The sequence below is a fragment of the Salvelinus namaycush genome, chromosome 7, assembly GCF_016432855.1.
Source record: "Salvelinus namaycush isolate Seneca chromosome 7, SaNama_1.0, whole genome shotgun sequence".
Classification (NCBI taxonomy): domain Eukaryota; kingdom Metazoa; phylum Chordata; class Actinopteri; order Salmoniformes; family Salmonidae; genus Salvelinus; species Salvelinus namaycush.
The window spans coordinates 18,691,364-18,708,759 of record NC_052313.1 but is presented as its reverse complement, the minus strand read 5'-3'; the positions used below and the strand labels follow the sequence as shown (position 1 = coordinate 18,708,759).

At 45.3% G+C, this 17,396-nt stretch overlaps 1 protein-coding gene across 1 annotated transcript in view; it reads left to right on the top strand.

The window, feature by feature from the left end:
* Positions 1–15,708, top strand: part of LOC120051061 (titin) — a 115,062-nt gene extending 99,354 nt beyond the window's left edge. Inside the window, exons 13-18 of the mRNA XM_038997681.1 lie at positions 518–580; positions 2,316–2,408; positions 3,349–3,430; positions 3,689–3,801; positions 11,413–11,590; positions 11,916–15,708. Of these exons, the coding sequence (XP_038853609.1) occupies positions 518–580; positions 2,316–2,408; positions 3,349–3,430; positions 3,689–3,801; positions 11,413–11,590; positions 11,916–11,923 (537 nt within the window). The 3' untranslated portion in view covers positions 11,924–15,708. The remainder of the gene's footprint in view (positions 1–517; positions 581–2,315; positions 2,409–3,348; positions 3,431–3,688; positions 3,802–11,412; positions 11,591–11,915) is intronic.
* The last annotated feature ends 1,688 nt before the right edge of the window (positions 15,709–17,396 follow it).

The following is a 17,396-nucleotide window of genomic DNA, read 5'->3' as shown; positions in this document are numbered from 1 at the left end:
AGTTTCTTCTCCCAGACAACTGGTCCCAGCTTGTCTCATATTTTACCCTTTGCGATCCAAAATAGTTCCCAGTTAACTTCAGTTAACTCAGTGACTTCCTCCATAAATCTCCATTTGATTCAATTCACCATCTTGCACCCATGCTGACATCTCACCCCATTCTCTACATCCACCTATACACTACTTTACTTCTCACTTCCTTTTTCCTGGCTGAAACCCCTTATACATTATAAGTCCTCCTAACACGCTTTTTAGCCAGATACACTATGCCTTCACTTCTACTGTCAAGTGTCAACATGGTGGAATAACCAAGTCCAACGTTGGAATTACCAATAACAACGTTGAAAGACATATGGTGCCACATGTTGAGCGATGGACCCCAAACTGCATGTCAAAGAAAATGCAGATTTTCTTTGTTCTCTGAAATAAACCGAGCCCTGCTGTTTTGGATACTGCGGACTCCTGCTGCCCTGTGTCCGTGTGTTGTATTGACCCAGGGTGGGGCTTGTCTCCCCAGGTCTCTGGCAGGAGCGACGCCCTGGCCAAAGGCTCCTCCTCCAAAGAGACCAGCGAGGCCAAAGTGAGTTCACCCCCCATATCTACCCCTATCCCTTCAAATATCTCTCTCTTCCTCACCCTCTGTTCACTACTCTCATTTTCTGTCTCTTTTTGTATATGTCTCATTATGTTGTCTCTCACCCGCTCTTTCTCTGTCAATCTCTCTCTTTCTTCTCTTTCCCTTTCTCTCTCATTCTTTGTCTCTCTATCCTCTTGTCATTTTCTTCTAAAGCGAGATACATTTCCTCCAAGCTGTTCATCTCTCCGACCTCTGTTTGTAGGTTAAAATATTGTGGTTTTACAGGTTTTCTTTATTGCCATATTTCATTGTTCACAAACACATACACTCACTCATCTCTGGTTATCCCTCATTCACTGCATGGACTGACTGACGGACAGCTGTCTAAAGCAGATGTTTAGGTGACTGACTGACTCACCGACCAACCGACACCATACTCGCGCACTGGTGACTATGTGTTTACAGCCAGACAGTTCTGGAGTTACCAACATCAACATGAGGTTTTGTGGAAGCGGACCACACCCGAAGAAGAATCATGCGTTTGAAATACAATCGTTCTGATTTATGTTGCGTCTTAGATTTCAAACATTTAGTTAGGTTATTGTTTACAGTAGATATGGAAGAATGGTCAATGAGATACCAGATCGGATGGCATACCTTTGGAGGGGAGGCACACATCCGTAGTAGAGCGCTAAGCATACTAACACACTGCCTTGCTACAATCTCTCTCCTCACAAGACTTCATACAGTAACGCAAGCCAGACCCAGAGAGCCAGGAGTCCATATTAACAATGTTGCTTGACAGCAATACGAATACTGTATATCCCTGGTTTTAAAATGATCCTGAACCTAAAGCAAAGTATTAAAGTTGGCCTACCCTGTGGCAAAGTAGGGTCTGGAGGGCTGTGATAAGTCATTGTACAGTAGCATATGTCTGCACTGTAGACGGAGGATCCAGACGGAGAGACTTTCTGAGTTCTGCTCCGTCGCACCCTCCACTAAAGCTCTCCATCCCCCTAATTGCCACAACATAATGATACCCAGAGGACTCCTATGGCTGTCAAGGATCTGAGCTTAAGCCTGCTACTGCCTAGTATCTGTTTGTCTGTGTATGTGTGGTTCCTTTGCTTAACTGTCAGCAGTGATTTCTAACTAAGATGTCTAATGGACTGTATGACATGTAGTAATTTTCCTGTCTAAATCTAACTACTGGGTTTGTGGGTTCATGGTACCAATGTCATGTTGTCACTGTGCGATTGTCCGTCTATGTGCCAACAAGTATGAATGTGTCAATATGGCAGGATATCACCAAAGTGAATTTTAAACGGAGACATTAACTTCAGCCAGTCATTAAGCCCATTATAAGGGCATACAGTATGCATAGCAATATCATAATTGAGGCAGTCAGACACAGTTATAGTAATCATCACTGTAACAACACACGTTAGCACCAACATACAATACATTACAGGTGAAACCATCACCGTGATAATACATTCACATGCCTGTTTCAATAATCTATTTTAATACCGTAGCAATTGAGCATCTTCAAAGGGCAGGTGTGGATGTGGGACCCGCATGCGTGTGTCAATAGACGTCTGTGTGTGGCCTCTAGATGCTTCTGCGCTCCTCTCTTCCTTCCTCGTCACAGCTCGCCCCCCACCCGACCCTCCCTCTAACCCTAACCCCCACAGTGAATCTACTCTTCCTCTCTGCCTGCTCTATGCTGTGTTTGTAGGTTCAGATAGTCTCCAAAAAGCTGGACTTCAGCCACGTCACCTCACGCTTGGGTTCCAAGGACAATATCAAGCATGTTCCTGGTGGAGGGAAGGTTAGTACCGGATTGCGGCTTAGCTTGAATGGCCCCCGACCCTACACGGCCGACCGCACGTCATGACCACTAAAGAGCTCGGGCGGGGGGTTATCTTCTGAAGACTCCACTGGAACAGGCTGAACCTCACCCATACAAAAAATAATAACTTCTGCAGACCTCAAAAGGTCTGAGTCACGGTTCTATCATTGACAGATTTGGTTCTAGTCTAGGAAATGCTACAGTGCTGCCCCCTTTTGGCACTGGCACGGTCATTGCCTGAAAGCGTCGCTCCTGCCGAATGACACCACCGAACGCTTTTAAGACGTCACTCTTAATCACTTTTTTTCTTGGGGGGGGGGGGACCTTGGCAATAAGAGGCTGTTGTGTGATGTGGTTTTTGGACAGCATGGTATCTCTAGCTAACCCTCCTCTGTAGTACCTGCTACTGCCCATGGCTTAGACCAGTGTTTCCCAACTCCAGTCCCTCCAACAGCACACATTTTTGTTGTAGCCCCAGATAAACTCACCTGATTTAACTCATTGAGAGCTTGATGATTAGTTGACAAGATTAGTTGACATGCTTTTCCGGGGCTACAGTTGGGAAACACTGGAGTTGGGAAACACTGGCTTAGACTCTCCCTGTCACTGTTTCTAACTCACTCAACACCAATCAAACACCACCCTTACCTGTCTGACCTCTGACCTGCCCAGACACTCAACTCTGATTGGCTCTCTATGCAGACTTCCTCCTTTGATTGGTTGTGCTCGTGCTGCTACTGTATGCGGTGGACACATTAGTAAATGGGGCAGTACATGAGTTTCCCCAAGAACAGATGGCTAATGTTAAATCTGAATAGGTTCAACTGCATGGCGAAGAAGATGGCTGTCATGGATCTTTGACTGGTTGCCATTCATTTCCTATTCTGTGTGTGTAACTGGGTCTAATGTGTATTTGCAGGTACAGATACTCAACAAGAAGGTGGATCTAAGCAAAGTGACATCGAAGTGTGGCTCCAAGGCCAACATCAAACACAAGCCTGGTAAAGGCCCTCTTCGGTAGACCTGTTGAGTTGCCATACTGAATGTACACTGTAATGCATGTGTTGTGTATGTTTCTATGTGTTTTATTGACCATAGCACGTTACTGTCATTATATGCTCAAGATGTTATTAATGACCATTCAAATGTGACTACCAAAGATGATTATAATGATTAAGCAAAACAACAACTGATCTCTGTTCTGTGGACCTGTGCAGTGTGTATTGTCTATGCTGTCCCACTGACTGTGTGTCCTGTAGGGGGCGGCGATGTGAAGACCGAGTCCCAGAAAGTGAACTACAAGGATCAGGCTAAGTCCAAAGTGGGCTCAATGGACAACCTCTGTCACGAGCCCGGCGGTGGCAACATCAAGGTGAGGTCACTGGACGAAGGACCCTCACACTGAGTGACTGCTTTATAGTCCTACTTGCACACTGACAGTTTATTGTCAGACACCTGTCCCCAGTATAGTCTTATTACATCTGGTGCATCAGATCAGATGTTCAGCCTGTGTCAAATGGTAGAGTCCAGAAAACAACTTGGAAATGTGATCTCCACAGTGATAGCATTCTGAAAAACATTTTAGGGAAGATAGCCATTGAGCATGGCACAGGTACGGTAAGTTATTACAATACATTGTGGACAATACCGTCTGTGGAAAGTGTCGCTCCCCACAGTTTAGAGAGGGAGAGAGCGAGCGAGACTTTCTTTAATGATACATCCTCATTTCATTAAATCCTCACCACCACCACCCCCTTCAAAAAAACAAATATCCCCTGTGCTGCGTACTCACCTTGTCCTTTACCCCACGATACAAAACAACATCCCACATCACAATAACCAAAACCTCACCACTTCTACAACCGTATATCCAACCCACCTTCCCCAGCTGTACAGACGGCCTCCCCAACACACCATATCTCATGAAACATCGCCACACTATTTATAATTTCATAGAACTCAAATTCAACCCTAAGGCGCGCAGAGACCATCCCATTAAACAATAGTAAAGGGTCTGTTATCCCCCCACCTTTGACCCTGTTCCTCTTTGTTAGCCAAATAACTAACTTTGCCTGAGCAAACAGAACATTCAACAACACACATTTGGCCTTTTCCTTATTTGAACACCTGTACCCCATTATAAACATCCTGACAGTAAACTCCACCCACAACCTCTCACACAGACATTCCAACAGAGACATGAATTGCATTAACCTGGCGCACACAGAAAACACATGATGCACAGTTTCACTCATGACACAGAAAGGACACCCCTGTCCGACTCCTGGGTCGACCCGTGCCAACCAGCTGTTAGTGGCCATGGCTCCATGTAGAACCCTCCACTGGAGATCCCCTGACCTCTTTGGCACTGGGGACCCACCATACTCTCCGCCCCACATACCCCCTGCCACTGATGTGCCTTCACACTGTTGGGCTCCTAATGTTCCTTACCTTAATGCAGAGGTTGTAGAGGGCTTTACCTTCCACCCCCTCAAACTCCCTCAGGCTCGGAGTGTTAAAGTCCAACAAGTCCTCCATACCCCCTTGCCAGTCCCCAGTCTCTGCCGTCACCTGCAGTGGGGGAAACATTGGTGGTCCCTCCCCCTTTGACCGCTCAAACACCCTCTTTACCGGCTCAGACAGTGCCTCCTGGACCTCCCCCAGGAATCTCTAGCAGCCTAAGAGATGTTAGTAAACCAGTAAACCTGTTTGTTGTGCCAGGACTTCCAGGGTTTTCCACCCCTCCTCCCCCAGCAGCCGCAGGTCACCCAGCCTTAGTAAACCCGCTGCCATCGGCCGCTTCTGCAGGGTGGCCGATTGAACTGATCTCAAAAGGATGGCTGAATTGTGGAAGATAGGCTCCTCCCTGACCCACAGCCCAGGATCCACACCCCCTTCTCGTGTAGGCCTTAGTAGCTGCCAGGCCCTCAGCACTGCAGAGTAAAAGTCAGAGAGACCTGCTGTACTTAGCCTCTCCAGCCTCATGAGGAAAAGCTGCCGGTCCATCCCTAATCCGCCAGCTCTCCTCAGCAGCAGCAGCCGACATCAGTATGGTACAGCAGTCTCTGCGCCGCCTTTAGTCGGGAATGCAGGCACCCTGCTCTCCAGTTCCACCAGGCCCTGTCCTCCTTTGTGGACGGACATGTACAACACTGCTGCCCTCAGCCAGTGATGGCCCGACCAGAACAAATCCACCAGCTTGTGTTGCAGGTCTGCGAGCAGACCGGCGGGGGGCTTATGCCACAGGGAGGATGCCGCCAGGTTGTTGATTATCAGCACCCTCCCTCTATATGACACTTGAGACAGGAGCCACCTCCATCTGGCCAATCTTGACACCTCCCAGTTCTTCCTGACCCACCTCTCCGAGCCCAGGTACACCCCCAAAATGTTAAGCCCTTTACAACCCCCTCCTCCCTCCATGCCCCACATAAGAGCTTTGCTCTTGCCCCAGTTCACCTTAGCTGACGAAGCTAGGTTCAATGGCTAGTGTATTTAACTGCCCCGATAGAGGTCATCCTTGTCTAATGCCCCGCCTCACCAAGACTGGTCTACTGAGCCCCCCTCCGAACTTGACCATATGTGACGCCCCAGCATACAACATCTTCACACAAGCCAAAACCTTTCCCCAAACCCAAACACAGACATCACATTGAACAGATACTCATGGTCCACTCTACCAAAAGCCTTCTCTTGGTCTAGAGACCAGTCCAAATTTCACCTTAGAAACTCTCGACAAGTCCAACATGTCCCTGATTTAAGAAGAAGTTGTCAGTGATTGAGCATCCCGGTACACAATATGTCTGGTCCATGTATACTATAGAGTCCAGATGGGACTTCACTCTTTTAGCGAGGACCTTGGCAAATATCTTCTAGTCCGCACAGAGCAATGCCACAGGCCTTTTTTGGGGGGCAGGAGAGTTAGAGCCACCCGACGGCAGCACATCGTCAACTCTCCTACCCCCACGCAAAAGAAGTCCAGTCCAATTATTCCCCAGAATTGAGGGTCAATCGACCCCGGTAGACATTTGGGTTATGGCCTCTGCCAGTTCATCGGACAACAGGAGAATGTCAATTTCATCCCTCTGTGCCAGAGAGCGCTTAGGGAGTTCTGCAAACAAAACCTGAACACGTATAGGATCACACAGTTGTGCCCTATACAACTCGGTAGAAAACTCCACAGTCCACTCCGGCATCTCCCCCACCACAGAGGTCACCCGCCCATCCGACAGCCGCAGACAATCCAAACCAAAGAAGGAGAAGCTGGGAGCATCCATCTCCTTGAGCATGGAGAACCTAGCTCTTACAAGTGCTCCATTTGCTTTAACCTGGAAAAAACTGCCCAGGTCCCTATGTAATTCAGCCAAATTAGCCTGGGGGCCTACATTGCTTTGCCCCACCAGCTCTACCTCCACATCACTGATACTACGCTCGAGTTCCTCCAATACTCTCCTAGCCTGAGAATGAGAGAGCTGTATACTGTTGACAGAAAAGACACATTTGGACTTTTCCCACATCCCACCATTGACTCAGAGAAACTCCTCTCTTCGCTGCCCCCACCTTTCTCAAAAGAGTCTGGAAACCTGAGCAAAAAGTGGCATCTTTTAAGAGCTTTACATTAAACTTCTAATATGATGCCTGCCGAGGCCCTGGTGAAGTAGACAGCTCAGCCATGGTTATGTGGCGATCCGAAAAACCCACCGGCAGAATGGTAGCGCCCAACAGCCTATTGCTCTGATTCCTGGACATGTAAAACCGATCTAGTCAGGCTGCACTCACCCTAGCCCCAAAGATCTTCACCCATGTAAAGTGTCTTGTGTTGGGATGTCTAGTTCTCCAAACATCCACTACATCAAACTGCTTTAAGATGTCCCCCCCCCTCCTCCTCTCCCTTGTAACTATTCCCCAGGTCGTTGCTGTAAATGAGAATATGGTCTCAGTCAACTTACCTGGTAAAATAAGGATAAAATAAATAAAAACACCCGCACTGAGCCTGAATGAGGCTCCTCCTCATTTCTATCTTTGGTAAAAATCCATTGTACAGTTCCAGTCCCCGCCTACCACCAGCATCTCCTCAGGCGCTACCTGTGAGTTTCTTAGACACCCAAACAGATGCCCCCTCTCTCGCCCTGTGTTAGGCGCATACACATGTATAAGGGCAAAACCCCTGTTGTTAATTTCTGCTTTTACTACAAGCAGTCTACCCCTCCACACGTCCTTGGAGGAGCAAATTATTACGACCAAACTTGGTGCAAAAAGGACTGCCACCCCTGCACTAAAATTTGTCCCATGGCTCAACACACTTGCCCCTTTCCACCAGAGCTCCAAATCGACTTCATTCACCACATCACTATGCGTCTCCTGCAGAACCAACACCTGTACTTGTTTTTGTTTTAAATATTCACCCAACAGACTCCTCTTACCCGCATCTCTGGCACCATTTATATTAAGCGAGCCTAGCCAAAGAGTCTCCATAAGAAGTGGGAGAAAAGCCAGCAAAGAAAGAGACCAATAACAAAGCTCAAAAAGCCCCAGTGCCAGAAAGAAACTATTCATCTAAACAGCATCTGAAGGTAGACCCTTACGCACGGTGGTTGTGACCCACTTCCTCAACCTAAAACATTTCCTGAGTGAGAGGACACCATGCCCCTCATTTTTCATATCGTGTTTCAGAGGTGGGACCAAGTCATTGTTTTACAAATCACAAGTAAGTCTCAAGTCCTAGCACTCAAGTCCCAAGTCAAGACAGGCAAGTCCAAGTCATGTCTCAAGTCAAGACCGTCAAGTATCAAGTCAGGTCTCAAGTCTTTAACTTTGAGTTTCGAGTCCTAAACAAGTCATAATGTGCTCTTCAAATGTAATAGAATTTCATATTTTCAACCAGAGTAATAGTTAGTATATTACATTTACGCAAATCATGAGTGCTTTTAAAAAATATCTATATATATATTACTTTCCAAATAAACGTTATATTTCCATGGAAATATATGGGTAGCCCCCCCCCCCAATAGTGATGTAGGCTTGTACACAATCGCCCAACCTTGTTTTAGGAACATCAGGCAGGATTTAGGCTACCATTTTTTTTTTGCATTGATTACGTTCCTGCACTGACTGACTGTGTGGAGGCTCATTGATTTAACGTTACGTTAGCCTACATGATACACTAGTAAAGTAATAAAATATATAGCTGTTGGCTATATTAGCCGCGACTTACCGTTCTTTGTGCAGCTTCAAATGTCGAAATTGTTGCGCCTCCGTCTGTAATTTTCTTCCCGCATGTTTTGCAAGTTGCAATCCGTTTTTTGTTGATACAGCGTCGTCTTTATATCCGAAAATAATAATTTTGGGTATCATCTTTCCAAGGGCTCCATCTGAATTCACCCGCCGACATTCCTCTGCACTGCCACGCACAGCTTTTTCTCAGCTGGCACAATTTGATTGGCTGCTGTCCGATTCAAACTGTAATCCGTTAAATGAAGAGTTGATGCGCTGCACACTTTTTTTAATAGCATCATTTTTAATATTTGGGCTTGGGGAGGGTATCAAGTCAGGTCGAGTCATAAGGCTCAAGTCCAAGTCAAGTCACGAGTCATTGGTGTTGAAGTTAAAGTCGAGTTGCAAATCATCATATTTGTCCAAGTCATGTGACTCGAGTCCACACCTCTGGCGTGTTGTACTGATCTTACAAACTTTACCGGATCACAAAAAAAAGCTTAAAGATTAACCTTTTTCCCTTCAGTATCATTCAGGAACCTTGACAGTTCCCTAACCTTGTACTTTGACCCCTCTGCCTGACTGACTGTCAGCTCTGGACCCATTGAGGAGGAGTCTGAAAAGAAAGCGATCTCCTCATCCTCAGACTCACCTTCCTCCTCCTCATCTCCATCTCCCATCCTGACCACCTGCCCTTTCTCTCTAGCTGGGCCCCCCCGGCACCAGGCAAAGGTTCCTTAGTGCCTTTGACTACACCAGCCTCTCCCCTCCCACCTCCTTTCTTCTCCCCCTTTTTCATTTTCCGCTTGACACCTTCCTCCAACACCCCTAGTCGCTTGCCCTTCCCCACTATACTCTCCTCATCCACTAGCATAACCTGAATAGGCCCAGCCTCAGCTACAGCACCATCTATAGCATGACTAGACCAAGCCTCAGCTACACCACCATCTATAGCAGGACTAGACCCAGCTTAATCTACAGCACCATCTATAGCATGACTAGACCCAGCCTCATCTACAGCACCATCTATAGCATGACTAGACCCAGCCTCAGCTACAGCACCATCTATAGCATGACTAGACCCAGCACCATCTATAGCAGGACTAGACCCAGCTTCATCTACAGCATGACTAGACCCAGCCTCATCTACAGCACCATCTATAGCAGGACTAGACCCAGCCTCAGCTACAGCACCATCTATAGCATGACTAGACCCAGCCTCAGCTACAGCACCATCTATAGCAGGACTAGACCCAGCCTCATCTACAGCACCATCTATAGCAGGACTAGACCCAGCCTCAGCTACAGCACCATCTATAGCATGACTAGACCCAGCCTCAGCTACAGCACCATCTATAGCATGACTAGACCCAGCCTCAGCTACAGCACCATCTATAGCAGGACTAGACCCAGCCTCATCTACAGCATCATCTATAGCATGACTAGACCCAGCCTCAGCTACAGCACCATCTATAGCAGGACTAGACCCAGCCTCAGCTACAGCACCATCTATAGCAGGACTAGACCCAGCCTCATCTACAGCACCATCTATAGCAGGACTAGACCCAGCCTCATCTACAGCACCATCTATAGCATGACTAGACCCAGCCTCAGCTACAGCACCATCTATAGCATGACTAGACCCAGCCTCAGCTACAGCACCATCTATAGCAGGACTAGACCCAGCCTCATCTACAGCACCATCTATAGCAGGACTAGACCCAGCCTCAGCTACAGCACCATCTATAGCATGACTAGACCCAGCCTCAGCTACAGCACCATCTATAGCAGGACTAGACCCAGCCTCATCTACAGCACCATCTATAGCAGGACTAGACCCAGCCTCATCTACAGCACCATCTATAGCAGGACTAGACCCAGCCTCATCTACACCACCATCTATAGCATGACTAGACCCAGCCTCATCTACAGCACCATCTATAGCAGGACTAGACCCAGCCTCAGCTACAGCACCATCTATAGCAGGACTAGACCCAGCCTCATCTACAGCACCATCTATAGCATGACTAGACCCAGCCTCATCTACAGCACCATCTATAGCATGACTAGACCCAGCCTCAGCTACAGCACCATCTATAGCAGGACTAGACCCAGCCTCAGCTACAGCACCATCTATAGCAGGACTAGACCCAGCCTCAGCTACAGCACCATCTATAGCATGACTAGACCCAGCCTCATCTACAGCACCATCTATAGCATGACTAGACCCAGCCTCAGCTACAGCACCATCTATAGCATGACTAGACCCAGCCTCATCTACAGCACCATCTATAGCATGACTAGACCCAGCCTCAGCTACAGCACCATCTATAGCAGGACTAGACCCAGCCTCAGCTACAGCACCATCTATAGCATGACTAGACCCAGCCTCATCTACAGCACCATCTATAGCAGGACTAGACCCAGCCTCATCTACAGCACCATCTATAGCATGACTAGACCCAGCCTCAGCTACAGCACCATCTATAGCATGACTAGACCCAGCCTCAGCTACAGCACCATCTATAGCATGACTAGACCCAGCCTCATCTACTTGATACCGTCAGACCACTGGTCCTGTTTTAGCTTTTATGATTTTCTACCATTTTTATTTCCAGCATTGAAGACATCCTCAGCGCCTACCATGTTTTGTTTGAGTACACTTGTAGTTAATATCCCATCTGTCCTACTGTACACACACTGCAACCCCTTTTTCCATTCCATTGCAACCACCCCCACCCAATTGACACCCTGCTACTGTATGCATTTTTAGGCTGAGGGAGCCCAGGAGATGGCAGAGGAAAATGGGGCTCGCTCCAGTGATGCCTCAGCCAAGGTGCCAGGGCAGGCAAGCAGCCCCGCCCAGGAGAACGGAGTGAAGGAGAGTGCCCCTTGCGGAAGCCAGGGCATCCATGACCCCCAGGGCTTTGACTCGCGCATCCCTGAGACAAGTAAGTGTGCCGTCCAAACCGAACAGTCCCCTGCCTGTCCTCTCTCCACTAGGGCTGCGTCCCACTCCTCATTCTCTCAGACTCCTATCCCTTGATGTGAGCTGATATGAGGCCTCCCAAATACTGTCTGTCCCCATGATCTCAGTTTTCAACCCAAATATGCTTTATGGTTGTCTGGTCTGGAGAGGGGCCTTATGAAGGGGCAAGTTTGGATACAAAAGAAGCAGAGATGGTCTCTTATCTAAATGACTTTGAGACTTTCGTATTTATTTTGTGATTTACATGTCCCTGACCACCCCATTACCTTTGACTTCTTATTTTACAGGCTTCTAATTCTTCTTTGTGCTATCCCTCTACCCTCTTCATCTTAACCCCCTCAACATCTCCTATGTCCCCCACTCCTCTCTCCTCTCCTCTTTCCCATTCTTTCGGTCCCATTTCCACACTTCCTGCTGCAGATTGAGTCTTTCAAGCTCAACTTCCGCGAGAACGCCCGCTCTCGCACGGACCACGGCGCCGACATCATAACCTGGCCAGCCCCGGGAGACAACCCCTCACACCCACAACGCAGCGTCTCTCTCAACGACTCCCTGACTTCTGCTGGCTACCCCCGCTAGCAGGACTCAGGTCATGACCCTCAATCCCACATCCAAACACCTCACTCATGTATCATTCTCTTACTACGCTTAAACCTGCGCTTACCTACCTACCGCTGTCCTGTGTTCCCATTGGATGAGCTGACATTGTACATACAGTAGACCAAGCTTCAAGCAGGTTGGGATAACATTGGGAGGGGAACGGAGGCTTGCCATGTTAACTGTGAAGTCTAATTCATGTTTCCTCACCTCTCCAAGAGCATAACATGGCAGTTGCAGCGTACAGTAGCAAAAAAATCAGTCTTATCCAGTATTACAGTACGTCCTAGTGCCGTTTTAGTGAGAGTAATCTACCAGGCATCGCCAGCCCTGAACACACCTGTTTGGTTCACATAGACACCCCCAATGGGAAACCTTCCTAGACTCACCTGTAGGTTATGTACGCAGACTAATATGTGTGTAGAGCCCTTTTACTTGTGAGCATGTAGGGCTGTGGTGTGTTCCCAATAACCATTGATTAATTTACTCACTATTCACCAACCATCTACTCACTCACTGCCTCACCTCCCTCCTCTCTCATATCCATGTACCCAGAGTTCAGACCCCTCTTTTTCACTGTCCAAGGGTTAAATATATATTTTTTTTAAAGAGCACTCACAAAATATTAGTAAACTAGTAGACTGTAGGCTATTTAACTCTCTTTAAATTGTGTGTTTGTGATGGTGTTTGATTGAATAATACTGTAACAATGAGCTGTGGCGTTCTGTTCTGTTTACTTTTACATTAGTTTATTTTCCTCATCAGCTTAGTTTTAAGGTAAGTTTCATTGTTTTCTTCTTTCGTTTTATTTCTCGTGTAAGCAATACGGTGGATGGTCTCTTTACCAACAGGGCTCAGAAATCCTCTTGAATACACACACATATATTTTTCTCGAAACAAAGGCACACAGTCATGAAGATGCGACTCCGTTTAGGGCTTTGGGTGTGACAAGGGAGATGAAGACAGATAAAAAGGGAGACAGCGAACACTGAGGCGTAGTGACGTAAAAATGTGTCCCCTTCAGTGTGTTAAGACAACAATGTGATGTGTCAGAATAGTGCTGTCTAGGAAAGTTCAAGAGAGTAATAGAATGTTAAGATGAATTATGTGAAGGAAAGTGTCTCGGAGGTTGGTGGAGCGATGTGTCTTGTACTGTACGTGCCTCCTGTCCTGCTTACCTGAAACTGGGATGGGACTCGGGCTGGAAGCTCAAGCTGATGGACCCTTGTCCCTGGAGTGACACAGACAGACAGAATGTCATAGTTGAAAATGAAACCGCATGGTGGCACTGTAGTTTGATTAGGATTTAGAATAATCGTATTTTGTGACCAGTTCTGCTTGTTGTCCCATTTCAGCTGTTTTCTGAGGGTTCTGGTAAAGTGTTATTGACAGTTATAAGAGGTTCTGCTGAAGGACTTGTTGGAACATTATTAGAGGTTCTGCTGAAGGACTTGTTTTTGTCAGGCTGTTGGCAGTGGAACATTCAATGTGGCTTATTTTACTTGTAGCAATGTATCCAACAATTGCCTCCAATTGCCTTTTTAGTGCATGGCCAGGTAATATCATGCCCAGAGCAGAAAGCCTATGTGCATTATTACTTGCAGTGTTGTGGTTCAGTATATTTGTCCTTGGGGGCAAATAGTCGGTGTTGTATATTCTTTTTTTTTTAACAGTGGGCAGGAAGAAAATTGGGGGCTGTCAATTTGATTCTAAATTCTATTGCAGTTTGGTATATTATATAATTCAGCTATAAGTTCGTCATGTTTTTTAAATGTGTTGAGCTCAAAATAAGGACAGTACACCAGGTACTCTTTTTGAGGAATGATTCCCCCCTAATTCACATCAAGATGTAGGCCTACTTTAATATCCTCTTAAATCAGAGATATGGAAACTATTAAAATGACCTTAAATTCTTGAATATATTAAAGAGGGTTCACTGTGATGGTAATGTGTATTTGATGAAAGGTAAAGCTATCTCTCCACACACTGATTTACTCCCATTTTGTTCCTAGGATATCCATGAAATATTGTTTAAAAGAGGTTGTAATAATGTTTTTAAATTAATCACAATCTATTGAGATGTGTGGAATAGGCCTAATACCCAGAGCCAATAAAAGTCCATTTAAATGTTTTAAGAAAATGGTCACTACATTTTATTGTTATCAACAAGATGTTATTTTAGAATTGGAGAGGTTTGTAGATATTGATATTTGAGCGGTTTTGTAGTACAGCAGTGACTGTTGTAAGAGGAACGGCTGCTGAGGTGGATCGTAGTATCACCTCTGGTGCCACGATCCTCATCTGATAGTGAAATGTCAATATTACCCCTGATCCTGACTTACCACACTGACTGGGATGTTCTCTCTGAGATTGCACACGGTTGTATATAAATAGATATTTTACTGTTTTATACACTTTCGCCACAGGAAGAAAAGAAAAAACGATATGAAAACAACAATGATGGTAATAAGGATGTTAAGTACAGCTTTTATGTTAATGTCTTTAACAGTTTTAATAGTACGGGGTATCATTATTGTTATTGAGCAAGTCTGCCTTTTTCTACAAGAAAAGGGCAGCTGAAGTGGAAGAATGTTATTGAGATATAATGTTCTATAGATGCAACACTTTTGTATTTATCTTGTGTTCCCATAGTGACATGGTGGTTGGGTCAGTGGGGAGTGTTTGAGGGGTTATACGCATGGGAGGCATAATGAGGTCTGGTCCAGTTTGTGGATTGCTGTCTATTGAACAGTGTTTCTTTCACAAATTGTAAGAGTTTTGTTAACTTTCACATAACCTTTGTCCATCCCCACAACCCCAGTCTTAAGAAATGAAAATACTCTTATTTACAGGTAGACCTTCAGATGTGATTTTGACATTGTAGGATACAGTGACCTTCTTGCGTTGATTTGAAAACAAGATACGTGTAACATGGAAGGGATTGAAACTAATGTGTAGAATTGCACTGTATAACATGCCATTGTGGTGCAGGGCTTCCTGTTAAAGCAGGAAGTGGGATTAGAAGTCAGGTCATATCTGTCATTTAGGAATATTGTTGCCCTTGCCCTACACGCACGCACACACAGAAACACACACACACACACACTCTGTCCTGGAGTGTCATGGAGACGTCCGCGCCCTAACACACCCTTATGTAAGACTAACAGTAGTTGTCAGGTTTGGCTTGTGTTACTTAGAGCTCTCCAGTAATGCTACAATGAGCTCCATAGATCTGCTTCTACCGCTAGCGCACACCCAATGTGCAAGTGTACTCATAGAAAACACCTATTTAAGAGCATGCAGAAACAAATGGAATGTGTTCAGTAGACTTATGTCATTTGCAGAATTTGTCATTTGCAGAATTTGTTTTTTTGTTTTTCATTCATTTTGAATTTACATTTTTGGTTTGAAAGAAGTGTTTATTGTGATTAATTGTTAATTAGTGATGTGATTATTAAACATTAAAAAAATATATGTTTAAGATATTGTACTTGTCTTTTAATCAGTTACGTTATCCTCTCTGTCCTCTTTTAGACATAATATAAGCCACATGGCCTATAAGCCAGGTAACTGCCAAAATAACTGAAACACTTGAGTAAATGAGGTACACAAAGTATACTGAACAAAAATATAAACACAACATGTAAAGTGTTGGTCCCATGTTTCATGAGCTTAAATAAAAGATCCCTGAAATGTTCCATATGAACAAAAAGCTTATTTATCTCGTTTTGTGCACAAATGTGTTTACATCCCTGTTAGTGAGCATTTAACACTTTGCCAAGATAATCCATTCACCTGACAGGTGTGGCATATCAAGAAGCTTATTAAACAGCATGATCATTACACAGTTGCACCTTGTGCTGGGGACAAAATGTCACTAAAATGTGTGGTTTTGTCACACAACACAATGCCACAGATGTCTCAAGTTTTGAGGGAGCATGGAATTGACATGCTGACTTCATGAATGTTCACCAGAGCTGTTGCCAGAGAATTTAATATTCATTTCTCTACAATAAGCCGCCTCCAATGTCGTTTTAGAGAATTGGGCAGTATGTCCAACCGGCCTCACAACTGCAGACCACTTGTAACTACGCCAGCCCAGAACCTCCACGTCCAGCTGCTTAACCTGCGGGATCGTCTGAGACCAAGCCATCCGGACAGTTAATTATATTTCTGTCTGTAATAAAGCCCTTTTGTGGGGAAAACTCATTCTGATTGGCTGGGCCTTGCTCCCCAGTGGGTGGGCCTATGCCCTGCCAGGCCAACCCATGGCTGTGCCCCTGCCCAGTGATGTGAAAACCATAGATTAGGGCATAATTAATGTATTTCAATTAACTGATTTCCTTATACTGTATGAACTGTAACTCAGTAAAATCGTTGAAATTGTTACATTTTGCATTTACATTTTTGTTCAGTATATATTGAAAGCAGGTGCTTCCACACAGGTGTGGTTCCTGAACAGTGGCGATTTTAGCATGTAAATCTTGGTGGGGCAAATGCATGCCAGCAAAGCCACTACACAACATTTTATTAGACTTACAGTGCATTCAGAAAGTATTCAGACCCCTTGACTTTTTCCATATTTTGTTATGGTACAGCCTTATTCTAAAATTTATTAAATTATTTTTTCCCCTCATAAATCTACACACTGCTTTTGCAACAGCTAATGGGGATCCTAATAAAATACCAAATACCCCATAATGACAGAGCGAAAACAGGTTTCTAGAATAAAAAAGACTCTAAATTCAGCTCAGATGCATCCCGTTTCCATTGATCATCCTTTTGATGTTTCTACAACTTGATTGGAGTACACCAGTGGTAAAATTAATTGATTGGACATGATTTGGAAAAGCACACACCTGTCTATATAAGGTCCCAGAGTTGACAGTGCATGTCCTTTCCTATTGACGAAGCTTTTGTCCGGTTGAAATATTATTGATTATTTATGACAAAAACAACCGGAGGATTGATTTTAAACATCGTTTGGCATCTTTCTACTAACTTTTATTGTACTTTAAAAAAAAAAACTTTGTCTGGACTTGCATGTGTAACCGGTGCTGTACTGCACCGCTGTAACTCTGTGTTGTGTGTGGTTGATTGAGACTATAGACGTGGACTTTGGAGATCAGATAGTTTTAATCAAGCAGAATCCTGCATTCGCATCTCCAAAT